This window comes from Venturia canescens, chromosome 6 (assembly GCF_019457755.1).
Source record: "Venturia canescens isolate UGA chromosome 6, ASM1945775v1, whole genome shotgun sequence".
NCBI classification, from domain to species: domain Eukaryota; kingdom Metazoa; phylum Arthropoda; class Insecta; order Hymenoptera; family Ichneumonidae; genus Venturia; species Venturia canescens.
This window is the reverse complement of record NC_057426.1, coordinates 2,668,353-2,693,067: the sequence shown is the minus strand read 5'-3', so window position 1 is coordinate 2,693,067 and position 24,715 is coordinate 2,668,353. Positions and strand designations below refer to the sequence as shown.

Below are 24,715 nucleotides of genomic sequence, written 5' to 3'. Positions count from 1 at the left end.
AATGGTATTTGAAACTTTTATCGCGGAATATCCTCGATCCGAAATCGGACGAAAGCAACTTTGGTGATTCCGGATACCGCATTCGAGCCACATCTCTCGGGTTCGGAGTGGTAACGCCACGCAGTTGGAGCGAAAAAAGATTTTATTTTCTTTTTTAAGTAGATAACGAGTTCGATAGATTTTCGACTCGAAAGCTAAAACGCCAAAGCCCGCTGAACACACGAGAGAGGGCCAAAGGTTTACTGTATTCGAAAATGAAAAAACATAAAGGAGGAGGAAACGCTCATCGATACTGGATTCCGAGAGGTACGAGCTTAACGATGCTTTCTCGTTTCACCATCGGTTTTCACGTGCCACCGGCCGTCCCCGGAACGCAATTAATTTTTCGTTGGCGCAAATAAAAGGGCGAAAAATCCTCGAGTGTGTCACGCTAAAACGTGGAGAAAGAGAGCTAGAGTGGAGAGGGGGGAGCATCGTGGCCTACTGGTCGCACTCGTTTTCATCTCTGCACATTCCACCTCCGCGTATATCATGCGAGTTTTATCAGGTTCATCCACTTTGGATTTCCGCTTCGGCTATCAGCCAACTCAACCGAGCTTTCTTCCCCGCTCTCTCTCTCTCTCTCTCCTGTGTAATGTTAAAAAACATAAACCCCGAGACGAGAAAAAACCGGAGCCGACACGAAAGAGTGAAAAAAACGAAAGAAAGCTGAACCGAAGCAACTCGAAACAATACGAAATAAAGTTGCCTGCGTGCCGAGTTTTTGTACTGCTCGCGCTCTCGTTTCGAAGCAAAATAACGTTTGTGGTCTATGAAAAATGTGAAATATTATTCGCACCAAAAATGAGATATTATTTTCATCCTTTTTTCGGATATTCCTGGAACTGGAATCACCAAAAATCTGTGGAAGAAGCAAAACGTCCGTCAACTCGGTTCGATTTTGTGCTTTTAACCATAAATCGACCAAATCCACTTCGATAGTGCCAGACTCGACATGAGCTCGATGGACCTCAAGCTAATTCAAACCTCGATGGAAGCGAACGCGGAAAATGAAAGAGCCTCGACGATGCTTATAAGCGCCGCCCGATCCGAATGAAACTTTTGAGTTCGACAGTCCTGACTTGTCCTTGAAAATGCAAGGTTGATTCGATTTTGACAGTACGTTCAGGCTGGATGACAGAATCTGTTTTTATACTGTCACTTTCATTTAATCTTTGGATGAGAACTGTAGATTTTCGGTTGACACACAGACACAATCATAGTCAATGATAATTTCCCTTTGCGTAGCAGTTTGCTCGACATAACTGAATTTTTATTTTCCACAGCACGAAGTGTCTTTGGACCCTCTATTTTCTGTTCGAATCATTTACTTAAGTTTGTTCAACAGCAAATCCCGATTTCTTACGAAAATTTTGAAAAAATATAAGTCGTGCAGGAAAATTTGACGTATCGATTAAAAAAAAAGTAGTTCTACCGTTTATAGTTTATCAGATCTTGCAGGTTAAAGTTCCGTGGCAGAGAGGAGCCGCGGGCTAACGGTGATCCGGAATGCGAGGCTTTGAGAGCGCGAGTGTGAATCGTCACAGCGTTAGAAATGACGCTGTGCTTTGTAATGAAGAAATGAGGACAGGAGCGGAGCACGCGGAAATGGTAAAAAGGGCGACCACGCGAGAGGAAGGCAATAACGAGGAGAGTATCGAGAGATACAAGGAAGCGACGCGATAGGTTCGCCCTGTCGAGAGAGCAATTAGTCTGCTATAAGGCTGGTGGGTCGGCCGATCACGCAGGTCTGGACGAAGCCAAAAGAACGGAACGGAACGGATAGCCGAGCTCTCGCTGCTCCGTATACGTGTGCATGTTGACACAAGGGTCGAGAGATCGTTGCAAATACAAACGAGATCGGAGGAGGATGCTGGGGGCGAGTTTAATCGGAGCTGGAAGCGCATATGAACTCCGAACGCAGGGTATATACTCCGCGAGGTGGAGACTATGAATGAGCGAGGGCGAGGGGGAAAAGAAGCGACGAGAGTAAAAGGAACAGGGTGGCCCGGAGCTCTCCCTGCTAAATCCTCGTTCCAATTCTCTCGTCGAGCTTTGTTACGTTATTTATTCGTTTAATTAACTCCCTTTAGCTCGTCACAGCGCATCCGTCGACAGATTCTTCCAATAAAACTTCCACGAAATTCATGCTCCCGGAATTTAACGCTGCCCTGACACACGACACCTTTTCTTCGAGACTGCCCGACGTTTTTTTTCCAGACATCACTGTATACGTTTACGCGGCAGATAATTCAACCCCGGATTCATATTCCAAAGAATTTTTCTCAAGTTCTTTGCTCCCCGCGTATTTTCATGGCTCGCCCTCGCAAAGTCTCATTTTTGCCGATTAAACAACGAAGGATTCGCTCAAAAATGAATCGGGGATTTAACAAACTGTTGGAGCCACTCTCGAGAGTGGAAATTCGAGAGGGATATCGCTGTGACGAACTCCACCGTGACGCGTCCTCGCGTCGCACTCCACCGTCACAAGCTCCACACGACTGTCGGCGGTCGTGATTAACTCGGGGCTAACAACCTCCCAATAACATGCTAATGCGAACCAATTCTCTCTCGGATCGAGCCCTGTTTGTACCAGATCTTGTAAGTGTGTTGCGTGTATTTACATATGCGTGCCACCGTGAGAACACCAGCTTGATGGTGATTTAACGAATGGATTAGGCGTCGGAGCCTGCAGGGCTTTCAATTCAGCTCTACGCCTTTTCACGTCGGACGAATAACTAGGAAAATAGTCTGTAAGGACGGACCAAGGTGAGAAGGGCTGATGGCACAGATTAGCCTTTCCAGCGATAGGACATTTTAAAAAGCAACTCTAAAAAGGAAGTTCCTCGTTCAACTCCATTCCAGCAATATAAAAAACATCCGACGTGGTGAACCGTTTTTCATTTTGGGGTAGAAAAATCTCGAAATATTTCAACAATTTTTGTTTCCCAGGACCAATTTAATGTGTGGCATTTTTTGGGATCTTTTCGCGATTTTTTAGCAGCGAGGAAAAAAACAAACTTTTGACATTTGAAGGGTTCGTTTATGGTATTTCAACTCTAGGAAAGAATTTTTTTATTCTGATATCGCGGAATCGTAGAGACCATGAAAAAACAGATGGGTTCCTTCGAATTTCAAAAGTCTATGTTTTTTTTCCTCGCCGCAAGAAAATCGCGAAAAAGCCCCAAAAAATCTGGCCCCCCACACGGGCAATCAGCATTCCAGACTTTGGAAAGTTTATTTCGAATAGTTTTATCACGAAAACAACTAGAAAAAATGTACAATTGAAATGTTTTTTTGAATCGAGATTAATGTTAGACAGAAGAATTTCAATGATCAGCAAACTATAATGTTCTCATGAATCAAACGAGTATAGAAATAAATGCGATAAAAATTGAACAAAATCTGCATTAATAATCCCGAATTATGACGTCTATGAGCGTCCGTGTCTCGTCGCTGAAATGTCCTCATTTGCGATATTTTATCGAGTATCCTTCGACGAACGTGTTAAATAAATCAATGAACGTCAAGTAATAGTTAATAACCGATCGGGGAATATTCGTAGATCCCACAGCAGCTCCTCGATCTGACGAACGAGATAAAAAAACGAGATAAAAATGTGGTGACCCGATTTCCCTTTGAGAGTTCATTCGTCAGAGAGAAGGGAAGCCAATTTTAAGTCGAATTGAGGTTCCATGTCGTTTTTTCGTGTACAGTTCGACACGAGGACGAAGACATTCGTTCATGAATATCCGCTTATAAAAATGAAATAATCATCGATGAAGTGATTCGAACTATGTCCAGCACAAACGCGTTGTGAATTCTTCATTCGATACAAGTGGCAATTGAGTGGATTAGTGTATAAATTTGAATGAAAATTGACGTGTAAGAGGGACGTAAGAGTGCTCAAAAGCATCAATATTCCATTCGGGTTAAAGGAATAAGCCAGCAACAGATTTTTCAATCTGACAACTAAAACTACTATGTACGCTCGGCAGATATATATTCGTTGGAAAAAGACGGTGAAATAAATCACAAATCCGATTAAAATCGGAGTTTCACATAGAGCCGAGATATCTTCGTGATCAAGGAGGAATTAATATAATTATTTCCATACACATTGATAGAATGTGGGGATTGGTCGCGAGTATAGGATGTTTAGACCACTAATTCGGATGAAATTGGATTGGCTGACCCATCGAAGCGGAGCCCCGGAGGCCGGTGCGACTAGAAAGTTTTTCGAGACCAAAAACGTGGCGCATTTTCGTCTACGGTACAGCCTCGTAAAACTAATACAGTGCGAGGAGAACTTTTCGGTCTATTTCGAAACTTCCTTATCACGCTCCGTCGCCGAAGCCTGCTCTCGCGTATCCTCGCGATCGTCGTGCTCTCCGTTCGCTCCGCGCATCGCGCACGTATGTGCAGAACTCATGACTTTTGTCTCACAGCTCTATTTCATTGGATGAATGATGAGAGGCTCAATCTGATTGCTAAAATCCAAGAACGACATCGCTGCTTACAGAAATTCAGGCTGTATAAACCTGAAAGCATTCTCTCTGCTCGTAAGCCGATAGGGATCATACATAACGTACGAGCGACGGTTCTATTTCTAGGATAATCCCAAAGCCTCCGCGCGCGCGCGCTCGGTAGAAAGAGACGACGGCCTCGAGCTTTGCGCGGCTGTTCGGAGAGTCAGGTACGGAGGTACGGAGAGGAAGAGGGGGAAACGTATACCGTATGCATCGCGGGGCTCGCCAGGCCTTTAATCGAGTGGAAATAATCGGGATCACCGAGAAATTCAATTCGGGGCCCTATCAAGCCTACCTACCTCGATGCTCCTCCTTCTCGCGTCGCTTTTTACTTTTCCCTTTTCTATCGGAATGCCAGCAGAGGACCCAGTATTTTTTTACGGAAGTTCCGGACTCTGCTCTCTCACGCGGACTGGGGGACTTGCCGGGGTACTGAATCGAAGTCGAGCCACGCTCGCGCAACGTTGTACTTGGAGCGTGCGAGCGGGAAGGAGGGAGGGAGGGAGGAGGGAAAGACTGAAAAAAGTCCTCCCGTCGAGTTTCGAGATTGATTATGTCAGCTCGCTCGACTCTTATCTCGGAGTATACACACAGATATAAAAGCCGTTATGTCTGTTTATAGAGAGACGGAGCATGTTCTTGGGAGCGAGTGATAACGCGCGGCGTTAGCGAGTGATAAAACGGAGTGACGTCTTTTCTGTGTACTCGCGTATGTACACTCGCGTCGTCTTTCCGTTGTTCCCGCAACGTACTTCGCGCGCTCTCTCTAGTGACATCCTCTCGAGACAACATTCTAAGTAACAGCTTCGCGCTAAACCAATAATCTGATGCGGCATGGTGCTTGTAATAATAAAGAAAAATTCTTCACAAGCCTTTTCGTGCGGGAAGAGCACCGGTACAATGACTGGTCGACGATGCTGAAGTTTGCAACGTCGGAGTTCAACGAAATGATGTAGCAGAAAAGCCTCCAATAATTCCAGCTATTCTCCAGAATTTCGTTTCCTCCCGAATTTGCAATTCGCAGTTTTTCAAGCTGCACTTCGTGAAGTAAAAAATTGGTGAATGACAAACGTTTTTTCCTTCGTTTCGTTGGACTCGAACGTGCAAACTTCAGCGTCGTCGAGTCTGAATTCCGGTGCTATGAAAACCAGGAAAATGGACGAACCGAAAAATCCTGGGACACGTGCACCCTCTGCCTTTTTCTACCCGCATAAAAAAATGGCGCAGTGAGTGTCACGACTGACGGAGGCACGAATCAGGGTCGTCAAAGTACCAGGAAGTGTCTCGTATCCGGTAGAAACAGCCTCGTTGAGTTTTTCCAAGAGCTCTGGTAACTGCCACGCGACGAATCTGGGAGTACTCGCTACAAAAGCGTATTGTTTTGCCTCGTACGAATGATAAGAGAGGGAGAAACTTTTTCGTCACCAGCACTCGAGAAGCTTGCGAGCGTATATTTTTTGATCATTCCACCGATAGCTGTAAAGCTATGTAGCAGAATGAAGAAATGGGCACAGCCACGAGAACGTCAGGATCGTGATGGCGGCTGTGCCGCTTCCTCCGCGCCGGCCAGCGAGGGAGCTTTCATGAGATCGAGAAAATTGCAACGTGCCCACGGCACCAACGACCCTACGTGACTCAGCAGCGCGACAGGGAAGATCACAATTCCGAGAATCTCTGTTGGCTCTTCCCACTTTTCTGGCTATCTGACGACCCGTACTTTTGGACAAGCAAAACTCGAGTTTTTCCTCCCTCCGACTCCAGCTTTATGCGAACGGGCCAACGGAATATTCACCGGTGTACGCCAATTTTTTCACAAATAAACTGTGTACACGTTTACTCGGCGATACAAATAGTCGTGTGCACGACCAGACACTTTGACCGACATCGAGGCAAAAAATTTGATAAAATGAGAAAAAGAGTCTCGATGACGCAGACAGTTTTAATTATACCTTCTTGCAGTTTCAGGTCCTTCATTATCTGCACGCTTCTACAATCCACTCTGAAAGTAATGTAAATAAAGATCGATTCGAAGTCACCAAAAGCGGAGAATTAGTGGACGCTTCCGCTGGAAATTTTCAGCCAGCGGAGTGCGCACACTTTTCCAACGAAATGATGTAAAAAAGCCTCCAACAGTTCCAGCAATTCTTCAATTTCGTACCCTGACGAAATTGCGATCTTCGTTTTTGAGGCTGCACCGATGCTTCGTCAGTTGAAAACTCGCTGAATGACAAATACTTGTTTCCTTCATTTCGTTCGAGACTCGGTTGCAAACTTCAGCAGCATCTGATTCGATGCCGAAGCAATAAACTGTCAAAATGAAGGAACTAAACTCGGAACAGTGCGAACGCGGAAACAAAACGAGGCAAAAAAAAACACAATTTTGTTCGTGCGGTGCCGGAATTGAAACAACAACGTTAACCAAAGTACGCGCAGCGATAGTTGCGTGTAAAATGCACCAAAAGTAAGAACAGCGAGCGCCCTCTCGCATTTGTAATAAAAATGTAACAAGCCCTCACCGAGGAGGGAGGTTCGGCATTGCCGACGTGGTTGCAGCAGCCCCGACGTTAGCGTCCCCCGTCCGCCAACGTGACTTTGCACCACGTAAGTATATCTGTGCACACGTTTACAGGGAGTATGCGGCGGGGTGCTTTGCTGGTGTGGAATATCGCGGGGGTGCTGCTGCCTTTGACGTCGATGCGAATGCAGCACGCGACGACGATACAATTTGGAGTTGTGCAGAGACGTATATGGGCATAGGTATACACGCATATTTATCTGTCGGGGCACGCGTCAGCACAGGGCGGACGGCATGTGACAATACAATGCGTTACGTGACTCGAGCAGGAGCACGGTGCGAGTTCTCTTCGCTTTTCTCTCTGTGTAGCAGCGCACAGTCACAATGGTAATGCCTCGTGTGTACGCGTGTAGGAAAGCGCCGTTTGTAAGATTCATATGCACCGTGCGGCATGTACTGCGGGACTGTACACAAGACGCTGCTTCCAAAAAGCTCTCCGCAGCGATGCCGGGGTGGAGGGAGCCTCCGGGTACGCGTGCGAAATGAAAATAGATGCATGTAAAGACTGACTGGCTGCTCCACCGAGGATAAAGCCGATTCATCAGCGCACTGATCGCGCACGTATACGTAATCTTGCCAATGGCAATAACTTGTTCGCGGGCGGGCTGACATCAAATGTATTTGCAGATTCAAGGGAGCTTTGTGCACGCGTCAACGGAACGGCGATAACGGCCGGGTCGCCAAACTTCTCTGCGGGGCTCGCACGAACTTCTTGTTAATTCGGAATACTTCGCACAAGAAAATGGAACATCTCATTGGATTTTTGGAGGATACTCGTTTACTTAAATTAGTACAAAAAGCCAGGAAGAAAGCGAACGTTTAAAAATCCCGTTGCTATCCGCGTGTTTGCGCTCCGAGAAGATAGGCCATCTGGCACGTGATAACGATAACCTTGCCGACTCCGATGTGAGTGAACACGTAACTATGAATCGCGCTGCTCCTCAAACGAGCTCTACGTGACTCATCCTACGTCAAGCATTACTGGCCCGAAATATTCGTTGGCTTTTTCAGAATTTTTTGACACCGATTCCGAACGGCCGGTGATTCGAGCACTCGTCGCTTCCCTCGGGAAGATTCAGAGTGATTTTTATTCGTTGCCACATTTTCGGCCTTAATAACGTTCCTTGATTTCTGAAGCCTCGAAAAAAAAATCTTTCGTCACTCATTATCTCAGAGATTCTTATAAACGGAGTTGGAACAATGTTCTGCTCGACTTGACTGATGCGCGAGGTTTTTTTTTTTTTTTTGCGCAAGCCCCAGGACCCACGGCACAAATGTACACCTCGAAAGAAAGTGCACTCCGTGCCTCCTCCTTGTCTTTCCGTTTCCATTTTTTCTCTTCCCAAATCAGAATAGCAATACAGTTGCCTCCTTTTCGTCTGGCTTCTTCTTCCTCCTCTCTGGCGCTGCGAGAAGCCACCTTAGAAACTCCGCTGCAGCATAATTTAGCCTTCGGCAAAGTAGCAGCAACAGCTGTATAACTCGTGGAGGTTGAAAGAGGGAGAGGGAGGCAGGAGGTGCTGAGAGAGAGAGAGAGAGAGAGTGGGCCAAAACAAGATGGAGTGAACTCTAACCGTACCACAAGGGTACATATTTTAGCGGAATTCACTTGGAGAACGGAATGCGTCTTATATAGCGAGACGAGGCAACAGAGTGAGGAATATCGTTCCTGTGGAAAAGGAAATTTACCGAGTTTCCTCTCGTCGGAGCCCGCAACTTTTGGGGCACGGCTTGAGCGCAATATCGGTAAGTTATTTTAAGCTTTTTTTCTTCTTTGCTCTCTCTCTCTCTCTCTCTCTCTTTCGCTCCGTCCCGTTTCATAGGTAAGCTTCTCGAAAATATTATCACTTATGAGCTTTTTTCTCTTCGTCTCCCGCTTGTCGGTAACGTCCTCGAAAATAAAGTGACGTACGGAACACGTGTGTATTGGGATACGAGCCGATCCGAGTGATTCAATGAGAATCTTCCGACCCGAGACGTTCACAACTTTGATCGTGCAGCCAGGTTCCTCGTCGCAAATTGCTTGAGCAGCCCTGTTTATAGCAACTTTACATTTAATTTAAGAAAATACAAGCAACAAGGGTGACGATCCCTCGTGCTCGTGGAGCTCGTGTCATCGAACAAGTGATCTTTCATCGAGGAACGATGCTTTGATGTTTCAGCTCCCAATCCGCGATCACGAATACCCGCGAGAGTCTCCTCGCGTTCTCTACACAATTTCCAGGATTTCAGGACGATGTTGAAACTCAGGAATTCGCGTGTATTGGGAAAGCCTGAACAATTATTCACAACGAAATAACGAAAGACTCGAAACCGCGGCGATGGGACGAAGCCCGAGGCAGGTGAGCTCACTATTCGCGATAAAACAAACAGATTGCGCACACGAGTCCAAATTTTCATCCCTTTTCCTCCTCCGATTTGGTACTCGATAAAGTGAAGCTTATTTTTGAACTCATTGAATGCTTATTTTGAACTCTTTCGTCTTCAAAGCAGGCAAATGCGATGACGCGGAAAATGCTGTTAATTAAGGGAGATCGAAGTGATGAAAAATGATAAACTTACGTATTTTCCTTCTGGTCGCCATTCGTCGGGAGCGTGCGCGACGTCTGCTGGCTCTGTTGCTTCAAGTACGGGTGCGGATGATGGGACACATTGTTGTTGTTGTTGTTGTTGTTATTATTATGCATATGGACTTTATTCGCATTGCCGTCGGTTGGCGAGCCGGGCGATATTTTGCCCGCCAGAGCGTTCAACGATTGAAGCATTTTCATGGGAGGGCTCCGATGAAGGCTCGGCTTATTTTCAATGATAACTCTCGTGAGACACCGTGTGTTTTACCAGAGCTCGTTACTAGACGAATCGAATCCCTTGAAACACTGCACTTTCACTCGAGACGTTGATTTATTGTTGCTACGATTATTTGAAAATATTTTTTTTCCCTCCGACACAGGCTCGCGATATCTAATCGCGTGACTCGGTCACACTCGAGAATTCCTGCACCGGCGAACTCGCGATCGTAAAAAAAGCACTCACTTTCATCAAAGCAATGGAAAATATGTTTGAAAAATGATACAGAAATAACGAAACTCTTATTTCACTTCACTATTTATTTTTTATCCCACATTCGCAATCACCCAGCGAAGAAGAGAAAAAACACGACTCTCCGGTCTATGAACGCTGCATCTCGACTAGTATTATCACAAACTCTTTGTACTTCTTTTTCAGTTTTCTCTTCCCTTCGTTGCTCCGTGTGCACTGGCTCGGTTGCTTATCAGACGAGAGAATCAACTAGACATCCCTTCCACGCTTTATCTTCCCCTGCAAGAAATAATACGCAGTCTTTGATAAGAACGTCCTTATCTGAACGGTGTGTCTCTCGGAATTCGAGATACAATATACTCTCAAACTTTCCAGTCTTAATAATATGTACGTGCGGATTCGGCGGATTCTCTATAGAAACATAATACACTCTCGATGGGGGAGTGCCTTTTATTCGCATTCTTCAGGAGCTTAGCTCAATCCTCCTCTTTCTCTTCAACATATTTTGACAATGAGCCATAATTTCGTACCGGAATGTGCATTTTCATGAGCAAATGGGATGTGCTGATGCTGCGTTGTTTCAAATGAATGACCACTTCTCCAGCAGCATTTTTAACCCGAAATACAAAGACGGTAATGCTGCTTAGTGCTCGACGAGAATTCGAATGCGCGCTTTCGAAAAATCTCACTTTCTCGCGGCTCGAGATAATAATAATTTTAACGATTCGTTCGGCACTCCTCCCGGCGAGTGCTCGCAGAGATAAGACATATTTTCGACGAGATCATTGACGATCGTTTCGACGCAGGGCACTGCTTGGAATCCGATATTTACAAATCATTCCATCAAAACTCGGAGAAGGGAGAAAGAGAGAAGAAAATGGCTCGTCGAATCAATGGGAATCTGACAAAAAAATCTTTTTCAGCGCTTACACAAAAAAACGAAAATTGAATCCAATTGATGAGAGAAAAAAAGTGTTATTAAATTTTTCAAATCTCAGACTCTCCGTGAGGATTCTTGGAGCAAACTTTTCGTCTTTTACATGATTCGAACACGGGGGGAAAGATAAAACGATTCTTTCCAATGAAAAAGTGTTTTTAGTAAGTCTTTTGGAGACTCGCTCGTATAGTCGTACTTGTCTTCGGTTGGCGCACCACAACTCTTACAGATATCCGTACTCGCGGCTGAAATTCTCTCTTTCTCCCTCCCCCCCTCTCGGGTGCTCCCTCCCGGGCGTTGTAACTGCTTTACAACAAGTCAATTAAAAGTTTAAGTTTAATTAGAAACTCACAGTCTTTGGAAGAGCGCACAAAGCGATGGGAGAGCGAGAAGAGTGGCCGAGGAGAAAGAAGGAGTGGGACGAAGGGAGAAAGAGCTCGACAAGAATGCGACAAAGAGCGAGGAACTAAACGGAAACTGCGACCGGATGTGGGAAGTAGAGGGAAAGAGTCGGCAGGTTAGACGTAGATGTAAAAGGGTAGCGCGTCTGACGAAAGAAGAAAAGTGAAGAGAAGCTTCAGGAGCAAGGGGCAAGATAAGTGCAGCAAGAAGCAGAACGCTCGGTTGCAAAGTGCTATTCTTGTTTGGCTCGTTCCTCTTTCCTTGCCGGTACCCGGGCGAGCTTCCGGTACAAGGTCTTGCCTTTCTTTGTTCCGAAGGAGCTTCCCCACGGAAAGCGAGCTCCTCCCCGATCTTCAGGACGACGTTGAGAATAAGAAAAATCGTGTGTGCAAGCAAAGAGTGCAGAGGAAGGATGAAGAGAGAGAAACGAGAGAAGGAACACGAAGATGCGAAAACGAGTCCGAGGGAATGCGTCAAGCGAGCGCGACCCCGCCGTAGGATATTAAAGTTTCGTACGATCGAGGATACACGCTCGATGACAGCGCCCCATTATTTTTCCAATTCGTTGCAACTCAAGGCTTCCACTCAAAAGTGGAACTTGATTGCCAAATGAATTACGATTAAGTTTTGCAAATTTTGTGGGTTTTCAGATGAGCCCGGTTTTCCTCCGATTTAAAGACGAATTTAAAGACCACCGGTGGTCGAACACGTTAAAGAATCGCGCGGAGGGTTTTATCGCACGAGTCGGAACGACTACGAAAATTCTTTTGCTCACGTTTCCCGAAACATCGGTCATTGTGGTCGGGAATTCGTCGCAATTCTCCACGTCGCGTTTCGCAAATCGAAAATCCATAAAATGAGAGACGAAACGACGATTCGACGCGACGGTTTCTGAAAGCGGGATTCCGGATAAGAACCACGGATAATTTCTCTCGATAATTCAGGCGCCGTCGGATGCTCCAGCGGATTGCCGGCGGCTCGAAAAGTCTGGTCTCGTTACTGTCCGAATCGCGAAGCTTCTCGATAATTAACGAAGGCGCGATTTCACGGTTCGGGTCCCTGAACCTTCGACCTTCGCCGACTCTCGTGAGTCCGGATTGTTCGATAAAAAATCGTCTTTCGAATCTCGTCCGAGCATCGCGCTCTTCGATGCTCAATTCGGCTCCTCGAGAAGCCTTCCCAAGGATCGACTCGCAATGTCTCCGACGAACCTGTGACCTCCTTCACGAAGGATCTCTCGGCCCGTTCCAGCTGCATGGAACCGTCGCTCGCTCGCCTATCAAAAATAATACGGGACGAAATTAATAGAGGAAAATACGCCGAGAACTAGACCATCTGTAATTTTCTCGAGAGCAGAAATTCTTCGTTGGAAGCCGACATTTCCTCTCGTACGCCGTAACAAAGTTTAAATTTTAGTGAGGTGAGCAAATTTACCACTCGACAACGCATTCGTATAGCTATGTATAAGTCTTATACATAGAAGTGATACGGATAAAAGGAGCAAAACGCGAAGTGCAAATCCCTCGTCGTTACTATTTAATACAGATCTCTCCTGGCCTTTTTTTCTTCCTTTCTTTTTTAGAGAGTGTCAAGACATGTAGCGAATAAGTGAACTTCCCCAGAGAGGTTCGCCCCAGGTGGTCCGCCAAGTTTTAAACTTTTTGGACTCATAAAGCTCGATCCAGACCCTTTTGTCCGCTGAACCCTCCGCTTTCCTTTCCACTTGTTCGGGACGTCTCTCTCTCTCTGCCTCCCTCTCTTTTCATGAGGTTTGTAATTGAAATTTTTTTTCTCCCTTCTTATTTTTAATCCTTATTTTACTAAATTTTTCCATTCCCATCTCTTCCTTCTTCTTCTTTCAATTTCCTAATTTCGTTCGTGAGTATCTTCGGTACATTCACATGAATTTTTTCTGTCGTCTCGCATTTGGAGTCTTCGTTTTATGCCTTTCTTCTCTGTATTTTCACTTTTATATGGGAGTGTCACTTTTATGCGAGTATATTTTACGTCTGCATTATTTTTCTTTATTGAAAAAATGATTTTTGCTCGACGTTATTAGTCGCTGGACGCTGAATGCCAGATCATTCGTAAAAAAATATATGGAAGATCGACAAAGGGAATTGGAAAAATGATGAACTGCTTGGACAGCCGTAATTATTTCTCCATTCCTTTCGAAAGCTTACGCACTGCTATGAAGCGTGTTATTTGAAAAGAACAATCTGTAAAAGAAGCAATTTCACACGGCGAGGAATTCCGATGTTATCGTACAATTGCACGCGAATGTAAAACGATTGTTAACGAAATGATGCGAATTTTACGAAAGTTGGAGGTGCATTCGGACGGATAATGGATTCGGATAATGCGGATATTGATTTAATATTACCTCAGCGTATCTCTATCAGGTGATCGATCCGATAGCGTCGCGGCCTCAGCCGCAGACTAGTAGGATTCGAGCCCTTACGAGGGGCGTCAAGACACGACGTTATTTCCGGGGCTCGATCATTGTTCCCCCGGGCTTGAGGGGTTGAGCCACCCCGTGGATTATCTGGAGTCAAAGAAAAATATATTTTTTACTTCATTTTCCTTCAACGGTGCAAAATTAACCAGCGATTCGGTTTAAAATAGTGAATTTTCAAAAATATTTAAGCTAGCAAATTTTCCAAATATTTTCTGTAATATACTGAAGGTTTTTACGAGCGTCAACATTATCCCAGCCACAGACCGTTGGAACAGATTTTTTCTCATTCGTCATTGCGATCAATCGCTTCTGCCATCGTTAGCTCCACAGCCTCGCCACTATTCCCGTCTATTCCTTCACGCTTTTATGCAAACCACCGAGCCAATGTAGCTGACTCAATGCCCTCACCATCCATTATCTATTAACCGCGAGGGTGAAACGAAACTGCAGAAAATATCGCGATACACACGATCCAGTCGGCACCTGACTCCTCGCCTCCTCCGGTAGTAATGCAAGCGCGCTTAAATATGAGCGACTGAAAGCGCTCGCAGGCCGGCAACTTCTCAGCTATGCTGCAATGAGCCGGCCAGTAGAGAGCTGTTCCCGGGAGGTCACTAAACTCGTACACCGACCGCTTATGCATCACGGAGGTTTTCGTCGCCGCATGGAATTATGAAAGTGGATCCGAAAGGCTCGGGCTTGCGACGGAAACGTTCAAAAAATCTTTCCGCAGAAATTCGACTCCGGGACCGCGACGTGCGACTCCACCGGGCACGACTCTCCTCGACAAACTACCCTCCGCGTTGGAATCAAGTGAGTGTTTAGAATTTAACTCGCAATGTTGGGTCGGCCATATTTTGTAGTCGGGAGTTTCGAGTTCGTATTATAGTTTCGGTGAAGTCCGGTTATTGTTCACATTTCAAAGCGGCACGTTACGCCTGCTATTTGGCATTCCCAAATTCAAGGACTTTGAAAGTCACAAGTCTTTTTCAGTATTTTCAATTTCTCGCCACGAGCCACGCATGCGTTTCTCCAACTTCCGGGCTGAAAGCATCGTCTCGCGAGTAACGCAGAAACGTTAAAATGTTTCGTTCAATAACTGCGCGCGATTTATGCACCCTCGAACTAATTAAAAATGCATAATTGTGGAGCTCTGTGTATGATAATAAAAGATGGATTTTTAAATGGATGATGGGCTCGTAGCCGAGCTTTGGAGAGTATCATTGCGGGCTACGAAAATGTTCATCCAATGTGCAAACACGGCCATTGTGAAGCCATATTACTCTCTTGTTTGCTGCAACGATACATACAGGTTTGCTTTAACTGAAACAGGAGATGTTCAACTTCTCGCTCGTAGCTTCACACACGTATAGCATTGGAGCAGGAGTTATTGTTCGGTTGGCTTCCTAGCTACCGGCTTGTGAGGTTAGCACTCTGTTATTTACTTAGGCTAACTCTACATAACCAGCAAACTCCAACGTTCAGAACGTTAAAAAGTATGAAGCCAAGACGTATATACGAAACGCTTATTTCAAGGCACTCGATTTTCGTACCGAAATCAATGTACAAATGGATGTGAAGAATTTCCGGGTCCCTTTAAGCTTCAATATTTTCCTCGTACAATCGCCCATCGAATCTGCGCGAGAATTGAAAGATTTCGATCCCCCGTAGGTTCATGGGCTCGCCGCGGGGATACGATTTTTGGAAAATTCAATTTCGGTGTGGTTTCTTCGTAGCTTTTGGAGGAAAATTTTATCGTGAAAACACAATTAAGATTGTGTTTCACCACGCCAGCTCGTCCAGTGGAGACTCGAATAAACGTTCGTGTCATTAGTAACACAATAAATAATTGGACTAATTGGATTCGAGGGGGATAGATTCGTGGCAGTGGCTGACGACCTGATTAGTTGACGAGTCGATGCGAACGAGGATATATTGATGAATTACTGATTTCGGTTATCTTTGATGCGTGACCGGCTGTAGTCCGGGCTATTCATCATGTGCATTTCGGTGATGATGGCGAGAGGGAATAGGTGAATCAGAATCGGTCCTAACAAGCGTTGCGGTCCGAGGAAAAGTGTCATTGGCAATTTATCGCGTGTTGGAAATGGTCGCAGCCTTTCGGCCTCTCTGATTCGCGCGTCGATACGTCCGGCGCGTCATCGAGCTAATTATTCGTAGAAATTATTCCAGGGCTGAAGCGACGGACAAAATGCTTCGTCCGGAGCAACCTGGGGATGGGAAACTCGAATCCGAAGAGCCTCAGGAATTTAATGTCTCGAAATCACATCCGGAATAACCCTCGAATCGCGTCTTCTCAACCTTGCGAATGGGTGACAAAAGAGTGAGCGAAGAGCCGTGTGTACGCGAAGTCGTACGCATGCATACGCAACGTCATGGCTTGCCTTAGCACCCAGCAATATACAGTTCTCGCTGTTGTGATGTCTTCCGTAGGTACTCAACCTATTTTACAATATTCAAAGCTCCGCAACACCCATCACATTTCCTCGGCATCTTTCCCAACTGCATTTCTCAAGCAACTATACTCTCTCGCTCAGCCGCGATAGAGACGAAGCTCGAGACCAGGCTGCACGACGTCGTTCAGGGGCTTACTACGTACACGGTTTGCCTTGTTAAACTTTTCGTGGTGTTCAATGCAAACTGCGCACTACCGACATTATCTTTGTGCGAACTATTTTGAATAAATTGAATCCGAGGGTGCTTGAATCATCGGAGAAATTTAATCTTCGTCGTGAGCTCACGCGTTCGCTAATTCCACTTATTTTGAGTCGTGCGAAGGGACCCTGGCAACGAATGCCCTCAAATATTATTTCAATGAGAAATCCCTTAATAAAGATTTTCGAATCTCGACATTTTCAGTCTTGAGGCCCTCGGGCAGTTTCCATTTTGTTTCGCTGTTGTAACAACGCCATGGAACTGGAATACGAGATATGTTGCGACAGAGAAGAGCATCATAAAATTCTAACGTAAACATCGTGAATAGAAAAAAGTCGGAGCTTGAAAAAGCAACGGAGGTAGGAAGAAAAAATATCAATGGAATGAACAACAAGCGAGAGAATCTGGGGAACTCTGGTCTAATTCAAGAGCCATTCAGCCCGAGAGAAAGAGAGACAGTAGCGCAGGTGTAACGAACGGAAAAAGTTTCGGGGACTCCGATTCCCGTTCTATCCATTTCCATGCTTTCCCTTCTCTTCTATTCGCGCTACTTTTTCGAAATACGGACATTCGTATATAGGTAGCGAATCAATATTTTTTCCATTCGGTCTACTATTCGAAAGCAGATAGAAATGGAAGAGGAATACCTATAAATGCGCGGAGCCGCGCATAACATCGATATGAAATTCATTCGTTTCGCTTCGTTTTGGTTCGTTTATCCGGTGGCCATATACGAGTACACGCGTCGTGGATTTCGCACAATGACAAGATTAGGGGGATGGTGGAGGTTGTTGGCGGGAGAGTGAAAAGGCGCAGAATGGAGAGAGTACAGCGGGATGCGAGCAGCGCGGGTGTACAGCGCCGGGAGTGGTTTGCTACGTCAAGCAGGAAGATGACCGGGCGTGAGTTTGCCTCGTGTCTGTATGTATACCTATGCATAGTCGCATATACTTTTTAGTCACACGGTTATTTCGGATGCTACCGGCAAAGGCTAACCCTCGTGCACATCGCGTCGCATCCGACTTTGAAAAAAAATGATGCACGCGCGTGGCTCAGGATTTGCATTTTTATTGCTTCCGGCAGCGGCGTTTTTCCTCCGATGAGAATTGCTCCGGCCATCGGAAAAATACTGTGCAGGGATATCCGACATTATACGTCATCCGTGCACGGCTCCGTGTCTCTGCGGCTCGCACACGAGCAACGTGACGTCCGTGTGCCCCGCGGTCCACGGTAGCCGGGCGATGCGGAGCATCGCAACTTCTTGCGAGCCTTTTTTCCTTTATTTTCTTGACTGTTACAACGAAACTATCGAAGGAAACTCGATCATACGGCAAGGGGAGGCAAATCTTGTTGCAGCTCGATTGACGGGCGTCGCGCACACGACTTTTTTCAAATTCCTGTGCGGCTCCCGGTTCGTCACGACTCTTGAAACTCGTACTATCTTCCTGAACGGGTCATCGAATCATCGGTACGATCTTCATCAAACTGTCGTGTCGGTGGCCCTCAAACTCGCTGCAAAGTCAATGTAAATTTGCATGGCTCAGCTCCAGACGTTTTTCGTTTCGAGGGCAAACTCGACATTGAGTTTCAATACAGTGAAGGCAAGATTTGTGACACGCTCAGTATATTCAGAGACAGAGACCGCGAAAGGACAATTCGGGCTTGACTCCCCGAGCGCAATTATCAAGAGATTCCTCGAGGTGTTACGCGTGAGCGAAAAATCTATCGATGAGCATGGTCTAGAAGGAAGAAAAGGAATGACACTGAAGCTTGCAGCGTTAGAGTCCAACGAAACGATCTGAAAAAACTCTTCAACAATTCCAATAGTTCTCCAATTCTGTTACCTGCCTAATTTGTGCAACTCGTAGATTTTCAGTCTGCACCAATGATTCGCGAAATCGAAGCCTCGTGGAGAAAGAGATCACTTCTCTCCCGATATCCGAGAGTTTGAGTCTAACCTCGAGGAGTCTCGCATTTTTATTGGGCCAGTTTGAGCTTGTTCAGGTTTGTTTGTAACCTAAAGAGCTGACACGTTGCGAACAGCCGACAAGAGAAAAATCGCCACGCTTTCAAAATTTTCGTCAAGTACGAGTGGTTTTGTGGGAAAAGTAATAGAGTCAACGAAAAATATAAGAGCACGTGTAACAGTCGAGGAAATGCCGGGTTGCGGCGATCGGGACTCAACCCGACACTTGGAGAGTTTCAATGATGGAAAAATACACTGAAGAGATGACACCGTGTCGAGCTGCCTGATGTAGAGTTGATACCCTGCCGTGCGCGAGCATTCATTTTTTAATAAAATCATTCGCATCGTCCTCCAAGAGAACCCGTATTATTTTATCAGTGTTCCCATTGATTGGCGCACATGAATTTATTTTCTAATTGTAATTAGAAAATAAATTAATGGAGCCCTGACAGCCGAAGGGCCGCGGCCGCGTCGGGTGTGGTAGCAAAGCCTTCCGAGTTGTTTCGTGGGGATGTTTAGTTGGGAAAAGATAGAAGAGGCAGCCAGACAGCTGGACTGGTCTACGGCACCGCTCTTCTTTGCCTTTTCGTTGGTCGTCCTCTTTCCCCTTCTTGTTTCTTGTTTCTTGTGAGAATGCTTCAACACAAGCACCGGTGGAGCCGCACCTTTCTTCGTACACTCAACCACACTACGAGAGCAGCAGTCTCGGGATAATTTCTGTCGAGTCCGTGCGCCGGTATAACTGTACCGACGGAAATTGTGCGAGAGTCGCAAGGGAACATCGAAAAAGTTTAAAGTAGACGGTCGAAGATTCTTTAGCCCGCGCGGTGGTGATGATGTCCCTGAAAGGACTCCAAACTCCGAAGCGGCAAAGCGAAAACGAATGGGGTGAAAGAGAAGCGGGGGCGTGGGTAAACTGGCGTGGTGGCGATGGACGAAGAACGTCCGGAAACGAAACAATTACATTTGGGATCGGTACGATCGTCTGTGCTTTGGTTTCTAAGTTTCTAGTCTCTTCAAAAGTTTCAAGTCGGTTGAAAAATATTGAGAAATATTTGAATATTACTTCGAGTCGATCGTCGCGATAACAACTTCAAATGTAAACTTTAGCGTTTGCGCTCTCATGATTTTTCAAAGGATAGCGATCCTCTGAAACAAACATTGAACCATCCGTAAAAATAGAGCATCAATTGTAATGAAAAACTCGGTGCGATGCGAGGCGGACACCGAGGGCTCGAATGTGACTGGCTGCAATTCCAACATAGCGCGAAGCAGCGAAGCAAAGCATGTAAATCGAACGTTTCATTTGCCGAGCAGCCCAAGAGGTAATTGCTATTACGTAGATGAACGAACAAACATCGAATCAAGAAAAGAGAAGCTGAATCGTCGGCTGCGAACGGATACGGAAAAGGGTCTGCTGCGTACACATCCGATTCGAACGTCGAAACAAGACTATGTGTGGGTTGGAATGCATGAGTTCGTGTTTCATGCCCTCCCGTACATTTCCATTCGATTTAAGCGATTTCCAGCCGAATCTCATTATCTTGGCATTAAATTTCGCAATTAGGAGATTTGATAAACAGAAAATAGTTTTCTAGCAGCCTGCGAGGCTGCGTTTTTGCTAAAACCCACGTGGGGGACAGCGATGAAAGTAACGGGACTCGGCCAAACGATCTTTATATCCAGAACGATAAACTCGTTTTATTTTTCAAATTCGACAAGGACATTCGGGATTAGGACGAAATATTGAATAGTCGGGGTTACCAACACGTTACCAAAAAACATGGAAATCGTCCCTGAAGAAACCTCGACGCAACAACAATATTTTGACCCCCGTTTTGACATTTTCTCACAAATATTCGTACACCGAAAATGCTTCCTCTCGAAAAACCTCTGGAAATATGAAACCCCACTTTGCACTGAAGGAATCAAAGTCGCTTACTTTGCATAAGGTCGGCCGGGGACTTCCAAGTAGGCAAGCGTTCTGGACATCGTAACCGTTATCTGCAACAAACACGAATGAATTTTTTTATTTTTCATCATCATCATTTCTGCTCTAGCTTACTCAAGTTCGAGAGGATGAAAAATAGAAAGATTTGTACACTGTGAGAGCAGAATATGATATTCGAGCCTCGTGCTTCTGACTACTGGGCAGAACCGCTATCAAATGCACGCTCTCGCGACAAACTTCAATCGAAAAAATGAAAGAATCTCCCGAAAGGAGTTTAAAGAAAGAATCGGACGAGAGTTTTGGTTCGCTACCAAGATCCCGGACAAATAGTCGACTCGCAGTCCATGGCGGGAAGGTCGAATGTCATTGCGGAAGAAGGGCCGACGCGAAAAACGACGGGAAGAGGTTGAACGGAGCCTGGGAAACTGCGGAGCGCGTTAGCGAACAATCAGATGTATCCATCGACGGGAAACAAACCAGGAGCTTATCGGCAGAATTCATAGCAGTCGATAAGGGGTCAGAGATCTCGAGACAGCGACGCTCCGTTGAGAAACTACAATCGTTGCCCCGATCACGAGAGAGGAGGTCGCACCGAGCGCGGTTACTTTAGAAAACAGGAATTTCGCGAGGAGATTCGAAGGTTTTTTAAACCATGGTCCGATAGATTCGGTCCCAGTGCCTTAGAAGCTTATAAATTGTAACTCGAGGACTTTTGAACCCTGAAAAGAGCCGGAAGACGAGGGCGCTCAAAAGTGGAACTAAAAAATGACGAAAGATATTTCGAAGACTGAGAGCCAACCGAAACTGTTTCCTCCAAAGCTCATTTTGGCGAATCGAAATACCTGCTCCTTCGCCAGAGCCATCGAACCAGCGTATTATCCACGTATATATGCGAACTCGATCAACGCTCCAGTCAATTCACGTATCAATATTCCGTCCTCCTTTCCCTGCACCTCCCACTTTACAGTATGAATCACAAGCTCTCAATAAACTTGATTACATGCCGAAATGTGTCCGGTGCACGGTTGCGTATATTCGGCATTGAAACGTCATGCGAGCATGGCGTCCATTCAATTAGTAAAATCATGTTGACCTTCAGATTTTCATGAGCCGAGCTGATTTTCATGAGATTAAAACGCTGAGCTTCAATAAGGATTCGTAACCATCGAGCTTTGGGATCCAGACACGACAATTCGCGTTCTCGAGCGTCGCATTTTGAGCCGTTGTCATAAGGAAAAGAGCCACAAATGCCCAGATTTCAATTTTATGTGCAATTGTTTTGATCCCACTTGAAAATTTGACCTTTTTCTCGAAATCATTGGACTGGAACGAGTCAATTACCCCCGAGCCTTTTGCCATCGTGAATACGAATGAGTCGCAAAGCATATCGAGGAATTCGAGTCCGGTCGATACGTCAGCCGATTGGTGCCTCATTTTTTTTCAAATTTTGTTGCGATGCCAATTCGAGCATTACGTTACGCAACGTACGAGGTGAAAAGTGTAATGCTTTCCCGCGAAGCTTGATGCTCTCATTCGGATGGTTTTATAACTGAATAATCACGTGTCATCCAATATAGCTACGGCAGTACAGCTCTTTCATTAGCCCCGCTCACATCGATGTGTTTTATCATGGCTGATGCACGTTGAGTCTCTCGCCAATTTATGCAGTGAACAATAATTACGTGTCCGATCGCGACACCGCTGTACCCTTCTCACGTCTGTGTACCACGCTGAACCAGCCACGCGGAGAAAACTGATTCGTTTTGTATCGTGAGGAAAATACATTAATTTTGAAGAATTTTCAAAGTACTTCAGCACTTTTCCTATTTTTCTTCCCTTCGAGTCTGAACAGCACGACGCTGAAGTTTGCAACGTTGGAGTCCAACGAAGTGAAGGAAAAAAAACATTTGTAATTCACCAATTTATTTATTGGTGAATTTATCGGTGCAGGTTGAAAAACTACAAATTGCAAATTCGACAGGGAACGAAATTGGAGAATTACTGGAATTATTGGAGTTTTTTTTTATAATTGCGTTGGGCTCTAACGTTGCAAACTTCAGCGTCATCTGAACAGCTTTATGTGGATGGCAAAAAGTGATGCACGTGGGAACTGAATATTTCGTTTTGTTTTCGAGTTTTATTCATTGTGTCAGAGACTAACACTTACCGATAAGTGGAAATGTAAATCACAAATTTTGATTCTCAGCATGGTAAATTCTGTGATAAATACACGAATATGCACCGAATACGCGTGACATTTTACCATACACGCAGTTTTTTCAGGGTTGCCCGAGCATACTTAACAATATAAATATTTGAAGTGACTGTGAGAGCATTTTTTACTATGCTTGGAGAGAAAAACACTCTTGAGTCCTTTGAACAAAAGGTATGGGTCTTTTTACTATGGTGGATTGAACAATTCTTATTGCTGCTCTTGGAATTAATGCTGCAATCCATGTCCCCGAATGGTACTTTCCTCTAGAATTTTCGGCCTCGTTTTCTTCGTGCACTTCAAAACCTTTGTTTTTCTCCATTGAGCTCAAAATTTATCGTATTTTTTCGAAAGCTCACAACTTTTTGGAGATTCGAGTGTTTTTGTCCCCAAAATATTGGATTTTTTTGTACTTTCTGAGTACGGTAAAAGTTACTCTCCAATGATTTCTCTATTTCTGGTCGGATTTAATAAAAAAAAAAACATCATCGAACAAGAGAGGAATTTCGAGGAGATTACGAGGGAAGCTTGTGATAGACGCGTAACGCCTTTACTGGCAGGTGATAACAAAGGATTTCTCACGAATCGCACCATCGATCTATATTAAAAACTTCATTTCCTATGAGCGAGAAGTTTTCCCGCAAAATAGTTGCCAATTTGGCTGCAAATGAACTTGCAGTGAGCCTCACTTTTATTAGCCTCTGAAAACCGGGAGGACGCACACCGGTGTACGCGAAACAGCTGTCACAGGATTCAATGTGACCTGAGAAAAGAAAAACAATCTAGTGACAATGCATCGATACTTTAATGCTGCCCCGCCATCGGCAGTCGAAGTTTAAAAGAAAAACAACAATCGCGAAGAGCCTTACGATTATTTATTTTCAACAAATTTTGGCTAACATTTTTTTATTGAATTATTACCCAATTATCGGTGGTTTACTTTTTGGTTGACAGCCCCTCCGAACAAACTCTGATTTAACCTGACTCGTGTTGATATGATTTTACGTTGAAAGTTGTTTACTCCTCATTTGACATTGTGCCGTCGCTATTCGCCTGGAGACTTACTTCGCTGCCGCTGTTGTTATCACGCAGCGCTCGCAGCGGTCCCACTTCCCTCTCCCCAACTCTGGCAGCATTGCGCAAGCTGCGCGAGTGCTTGGAAGGAACGGACCTAAGCAGCGCGTCGACGGAGCAGCGAGAGGTGCTTTGCATTTTAATTACAAAATAACTAGATGGCCAGTCGAGCCCAAATTTTGCTATAATCGCCGCGTGAAATATTCATCTACACGATGTGAAAATTTCACGTCGAACCTTGGATTAGACCCGGTGATCGATCGTCCTTAATTGTATCACAATTGATCGATCCAAGTTTTATTCGCACTCATCGAATTTCCGACAGATCGATTCTACTTTCAGCCCCACAGTACGGACTCGACTTTTCAGCTGCTTTTCGAAAAATGCTCTACGAACTTTTCCCATTCAAAGTTTATTTTTTACCGCGCGACTTTGAACACACACTCGCAGAGAGAGAGAGAGAGAGAGAGCAGCTCACGCGCGCGCACGCACACAAGGACGCGTATCGAGCACAATTTGAATGGAGACACGGAGCGAACGGCGATGTGAGAGTAGGTGATCTGCTCGCTGCAAGTGTATGCAAAAAGAAAGAGAGCGAGAGAAGCTTAAACGTGGAAAACGTTGCTATATTGCGTTCACAATTCCGCACCTATCGATCGCCTGACCTCGTAGCTTCCAGGCCTGACTATCTCTCTCCCAGTGGCCCTCATTGATCCTCATCTTTCCCATCCGCTCTCGCCCTGCTACAAGCAATTTTCCTTTTCCAACTTGTCTTTGCGTAACTTGAATCGATACTGGATGCATCAAAAAATGAGAATGCCTCGTGCGGGGCCCTTCGTTCGTGAGAACTTCGATTC

At 45.4% G+C, this 24,715-nt stretch overlaps 1 protein-coding gene across 14 annotated transcripts in view; it reads right to left on the bottom strand.

The window, feature by feature from the left end:
- Window positions 1-24,715, bottom strand: part of LOC122412491 (CUGBP Elav-like family member 1-A) — a 262,155-nt gene that overhangs the window by 229,621 nt on the left and 7,819 nt on the right. For 13 of the 14 annotated variants that reach the window (XM_043422029.1, XM_043422033.1, XM_043422032.1 and 10 more), the window contains 3 exons: window positions 20,564-20,625; window positions 13,905-14,066; window positions 9,706-10,461 (listed from right to left, as the gene is read on the bottom strand). In XM_043422029.1, the coding sequence (XP_043277964.1) occupies window positions 9,706-9,914 (209 nt within the window). In that variant the 5' untranslated portion in view covers window positions 9,915-10,461; window positions 13,905-14,066; window positions 20,564-20,625. The remainder of the gene's footprint in view (window positions 1-9,705; window positions 10,462-13,904; window positions 14,067-20,563; window positions 20,626-24,715) is intronic. The other variant, XM_043422031.1, reaches the window with a different exon arrangement.